The sequence below is a fragment of the Oncorhynchus gorbuscha genome, unplaced genomic scaffold (genome assembly GCF_021184085.1).
Source record: "Oncorhynchus gorbuscha isolate QuinsamMale2020 ecotype Even-year unplaced genomic scaffold, OgorEven_v1.0 Un_scaffold_918, whole genome shotgun sequence".
Classification (NCBI taxonomy): Eukaryota; Metazoa; Chordata; class Actinopteri; order Salmoniformes; family Salmonidae; genus Oncorhynchus; species Oncorhynchus gorbuscha.
This window is the reverse complement of record NW_025745681.1, coordinates 262,501-268,517: the sequence shown is the minus strand read 5'-3', so window position 1 is coordinate 268,517 and position 6,017 is coordinate 262,501. Positions and strand designations below refer to the sequence as shown.

The 6,017-nt window shown below is 43.0% G+C and overlaps 1 protein-coding gene across 1 annotated transcript in view; it reads right to left on the bottom strand.

Annotated features, from left to right (window-relative positions):
• Positions 1 to 560: 560 nt before the first annotated feature.
• Positions 561 to 6,017, bottom strand: part of ift122 (intraflagellar transport 122 homolog (Chlamydomonas)) — a gene marked incomplete at its 3' end in the record, with an annotated part of 31,888 nt that continues 26,431 nt past the window's right edge. Inside the window, 4 exon segments of the mRNA XM_046334763.1 lie at positions 561 to 637; positions 3,042 to 3,170; positions 3,249 to 3,360; positions 3,464 to 3,629. Of these exon segments, the coding sequence (XP_046190719.1) occupies positions 561 to 637; positions 3,042 to 3,170; positions 3,249 to 3,360; positions 3,464 to 3,629 (484 nt within the window).

Here is a 6,017-nt window from a genome sequence, read left to right as displayed (position 1 = left end):
CACAGGTTCACATATTAGAATACACACAGGTTCACATATTAGAATACACACAGGTTCACCTATTAGAATACACACAGGTTCACCTATTAGAATACACACAGGTTCACACATTAGAATAGACACAGGTTCACCTATTAGAATACACACAGGTTCATACATTAGAATAGACACAGGTTCACCTATTAGAATACACACAGGTTCACATATTAGAATACACACAGGTTCACACATTAGAATACACACAGGTTCACCTATTAGAATACACACAGGTTCACACATTAGAATAGACACAGGTTCACCTATTAGAATACACACAGGTTCACATATTAGAATACACACAGGTTCACATATTAGAATACACACAGGTTCACCTATTAGAATACACACAGGTTCACATATTAGAATACACACAGGTTCACACATTAGAATACACACAGGTTCACCTATTAGAATACACACAGGTTCACATATTAGAATACACACATACTGACCCCTTTCATTTCTACTCTCCCTTTAGTTTCACCTCCCTCCTTCTCTCCCTATATCCTCCCGATCCTCACCTCAAAGCTGAGTTTGGCCATGAAGGGGTCCTCCTCTGTGTCTTCTGTGCCATCATCCAGCTTCAGAGACTGGGACTCTGATACAGTTAAAGAAGCTGCTCCTCTCACATCCTCCCTTTCATACATACCCCATCACTTCTGCTCATCGTTCTCTGCTCTCACACACACTCACGACGTACGGTGCATTAGGAAAGTATTCAGACCCCTTGACTTTTCCACATTTTGTTACGTCACAACCTTAATCTAAAATGAATTCAATAGTTGTTTTTTTCCCTTCATCATTCCACACACACACACACACACACACACACACACACACACACACACACACACACACACACACACACACACACACACACACACACACACACACACACACACACACACACACACACACACACACACACACACACACACACACACACACAATACCCTACATTGACAAAGCAAAAATGGTTTAACATTTTTTTTTTGCAAATGTATTAAAAACTCAAAAATTAAATAGCACATTTACATACGTTTTCAGACCGTTTACTCAGTACTTTGTTGAAGCACCTTTGGAAGTGATTACAGCCTCCTGTCTTCTTGGGTAGAACGCTACAAGCTTGACACACCTGTATTTGAGGAGTTTCTCCCATTCTTCTCTGCAGATCCTCTCAAGCTCTGTCAGGTTGGATGGGGAGCGTCGCTGCACAGCTATTTTCAGGTCTCTTCAGAAATGTTCGATCAGGTTCAAGTCCGGGCTCTGGCTAGGCCACTCAAGGACATTCAGAGACTTGTCCCGAAGCCACTCCTGCGTTGTCTTGGCTGTGTGCTTAGGGTCATTGTCCTGTTGGAATATGAACCTTTACCTCAGTCAGAGGTCCTGAGCGCTCTGGAGCAGGTTTTCATCAAGGATCTCTAAGTACTTCACTCCGTTCATCTTTCCCTCGATCCTGACTAGTCTCCCAGTCCCTGCCACTGAAAAACATCCCCACAGCATGATAATGCCACCACCATGCTTCACCATAGGGATGGTGCTAGGTTTCCTGCAGACGTGTCACTTGGCATTCAGGCCAAAGAGTTCAATCTTGGTTTCATCAGACCAGAGAATCTTGTTTCTCATGGTCCGAGAGTCTTTAGGTTCCTTTTGGCCATCTCCAAAAAGGCTGTTATGTGCCTTTTACTGAGGAGTGACTTCTGTCTGGCCACTCTACCATAGAAGCCTGATTGGTGGGGTGCTGCAGAAATGTTTTGGTACCCTTCCCCAGATCTGTGCCTTGACACAATCCTGTCTCGGAGCTCTACGGACAATTCCTTTGACATTATGGCCTGGTTTTTGCTCCGACATGCATTGTCAACTGTGGGGCCTAATAAAGACAGGTGTGTGCCTTTCCAAATCATGTCCTATCAATTGAATTGAATAAATTGAATCCAAGTTGCTAAAACATCTCAAGGATGATCAATGGAAACAGGATGCACCTGAGCTTAATTTCGAGTCGCATAGCAATGGGTCTGAATACTTACGTAAATCAAATTTTAAAAATGGCCAATAATTCTGTTTTCGCTTTGTCATGGGGTATTGTGTGTATATTGATGAAAAAATATATATTTAATCCATTTTAGAATAAGGCTGTAACGTAACAAAATGTGGAAAAAGGGAAGGGGTTTGAATACTTTCCGAATGCATTGTATACCAGACTCATGCAGTCACTTTATGCAACCAACATCGGGAAAAACAAAGATACTCTAATTCATATGTCAAAGAGAGCAAGTTACTTTGAAAAACAATATATCCAAACTACTTTGTGATGAATTATTATATCTAAACAGATCCCTCTGCAGTCAGATGTTAACATAATGTGTCATTTAGCCTATTAAACACAAAAACTAGATTTCAAGTGAGAATTAGGCCGGTCTGATGCCAAAACAGAAAGGAAATGGCTGTCTACTTCACCAAAAAAAATTTCTGCAAAAAAGTAGTGAGTAGCTCCATTAGTTGGCGACACCACTACATGGCTATAGTATGTAATTAACTACTGAAAACACTGCCAAGGTTTGAATTTAGAACAACTACCACCAAGCTACTGCAACATGTAGAATTACTAGTTACTAATTGAATAACATATAGTTCACTACTCCCCAACACCGTGTGTCGGCTAATGCAGGTTACTCCCAGGCAGAGATGTCTCTGAGGAGTTAGTGTCATTCTGACAAGAGAGAAGAGCCCCTCTAACTCTACTACATCTAAGATTACTTCAGTTTGACAGCTTAAGGTGTTGGGCAGAATCAGAATCAAGGTTCTGGGCAGAATCAGAATCAAGGTGCTGGGCAGAATCAGAATCAAGGTTCTGGTAAGGACACATACTGTATGTAATATGTGTCTGTATGGAAACATGTATGAGCACACAACCTTAACATACAGACTATTCACATTAGGTAAAACTGGTCATGAGAAATGCGTAGATGTTAGTGGTGTACACTGCATCAGGTAAAGGATACCCCCACTGCTCATCTCCTGCCAGCGAGCAGCCTTCCTGTCAATGCAAGGGACTTCCAGGTCAATGAGAGACACAGCCTCCTCATCACCGATACCCTTGTCCAGATAGAACTGCACCAGAGGAAGGACCTCTACAGTACAGAGATACAATATTAAGAACACACCTCGGAACCAAACATCCACTTACAAAGAGACTGGTGTCAACCTACCGTATGAAGATGCTGAATAGATGAAGGGCTGTTTGCAGTTGATACACACACTGCCCTGGCTGTTCAGCAGGGGGTTGTTGGTGGAGCAGCGGTAACACATGGGGATCAGGTCCTGGGTTACACACATACACACTGATACACGCTCCACTAGAACTTTTAAAAAGTAAATATACACACATATACACAGACACGCATGTATGCATGCAAACTCACACCTCATTGTCGTGGTATGGTTTGGAGCGGACGGTAAGGCTGCCCAGATCCATTGACTCCTGGAAGCGAGAGGGAACGTGGAGTTCCTGGAGCTTCTCATAGGCATGTCTGGCTAGTTTAAACGCTCCCAGGGTTCTGCTCTGCTTGGCCAACGCATAAAGAGTGTTACTGAGACCCATTGTCAAGGGCAACAAGGTGCTACAAGTAGACATTGCCCTTAGCAACAGATCTGGGGTCAGTTTATTCTCTTCAAATTGTACCCTAACTACACTACATGATCAAAGGTATGTGGACACCTGCTCGTCGAACAGCTCATTTCAAAAGGATGGTACTTAATATGGAGTTGGTCCCCTCTTTGCTGCTATAACAGCCTCCACTCTTTTGGGAAGGCTTTCCACTAGACGTTGGAACATTGCTGCAGGGACTTACTTCCATTCATCCACAAGAGCATTAGTGACGTTGGGAAATGATGTTGGGTGATTAGGGCTGGCTCGCAGTCAGCGTTCCAATTCATCCCAAAGGTGTTTGATGGAGTTGAGGTCAGGGTTCTGTGCAGGTCAGTCAAGTTCTTCCACACCGATCTTGACAAACCTTTTCTGTATGGACCTTGCTTTGTGCATTGTCATGCTGAAACAGAACAGGGCCCCAAACTATTTCAACACAGTTGGAAGCTCACAATCATCTAGAATGTCATTCTATGCTGTAGCGTTAACGATTCCCTTCACTGGACCTAAAAGGCCTATCCCAAACCAAGAAAAACAGCCCCAGACCAATATTCCTCCTCCACCAAACTTTACAGTTGGCACTGTGCCTTCTGGCATCATGGGAAAATATAAAGAAATCAGCCAAATTATAGACCTCCACAAGTCTGGTTCATCCTTGGGAGCAATTTCCAAACACCTGAAGGTACCACGTTCATCTGTACAAACAATAGTACGCAACTATAAACACCATGGGCCCACTCAGCCGTCATACCGCTCAGGAAGGAGACGCGTTCTGTCTCCGAGAGATGAACGTACTTTGGTGCGAAAAGTGCAAATCAATCCCAGAACAACAGCAAAGGACCCTGTGAAGCTGCGGAGGAAACAGGTACAAAAGTATCAAAATCCACAGTAAAACGAGTGCTATATCGACCTAACCTGAAAGGCCGCTCAGCAAGGAAGAAGCCACTGTTCCAAAACCGCCATAAAAAAGCCAGACTACGGTTTGCAACTGCACATGGGGACAAAGTTCATACTTTTTGGTGAAATGTCCTCTGGTCTGATGAAACAAAAATATAACTTTTTGGCCATAATGACCATCGTTATGTTTGGAAGAAAAAGGGGGATGCTTGCAAGCTGAAGAACACCATCCCAACCGTGAAGCACGGTTTGCTGCAGGAGGGACTGGTGCACTTCACAAAATAGATGGCATCATGAGGAAAAAGTACGTGGATATATTGAAGCAACATCTCAAGACATCAGTCGGGAAGATAAAGCTTGGTCGCAAATGGGTCTTCCAAATGGACAATGACCCCAAGCATACTTTCAAAGTTGTGGCAAAATGGCTTAAGGACAACAAAGTCAAGGTATTGGAGTGGCCATCACAAAGCCCTGACCTCATTCCTATAGAAAATGTGTGGGTAGAACTGAAAAAGCGTGTGTGAGCAAGGAGGCCTACAAACCTGACTCAGTTACACTAGCCCTGTCAGGAGGAGTGGGCCAAAATGTACCCAAGGAAGCTTGTGGAAGGCTACCCGAAATGTTTGACCCAAGTTAAACAATTTAAAGGCAATGCTACCAAATACTTATTAAAGTGTATGTAAACGTTTGACCCACTGGGAATGTGATGAAATAAATAAAAGCTGAAATAAATAATTCTCTCTACTATTATTCTGACATTTCACATTCTTAAAATAAAGTGGTGATCCTAACTGACCTAAGACAGGGAATTTGTACTAGGATTAAATGTCAGGAATTGTGAAAAACTGAGTTTAAATGTATTTGGCTAAGGTGTATGTAAACTTCCAACTTCAACTGTATAGTGTATTAGGGTAGTACAGGCCAAAATGAACTTATTGCCTAATGGAAACGTCTTCCGACTCCAGAACAAGAACTCAAGATCGGGGACTGGGCACACAATTGGCACTACACATACTCATCAGACCTGTGTATGTATGTTAAACATAGCCACTGCCAGCAACCACAAGTCCCATTCTCTCTGTTTGGCTCTGTGATGGGTACACTGTTCCTCTCTAAAATAACTACCTTGGCTTTTCCTTTAAAAGTGCTGTGATTAGAGGAATGTATACTTGTGTGTAAGTGTTTGTGTAATCATCCCTGCATGTGTGTGTTTGAGCACAGGAAATGTGTGTTTGTTTTGTGTAATCACTCCCTTGGAGAAAGGCAACACCAGGTCATGTTGCAGCTGCAGAAGCCCTTGAGCACTGGCTCTAACAGCTCCTCCAAATCATGATTATTAAAAACTGTTTCTGTATTTGTAAGGATTGAGATTGTTGTGCACTGAGGAGCCCTTGGAGAAAGGCAACACCAGGTCAATGACTTGCAGCTGCAGAAG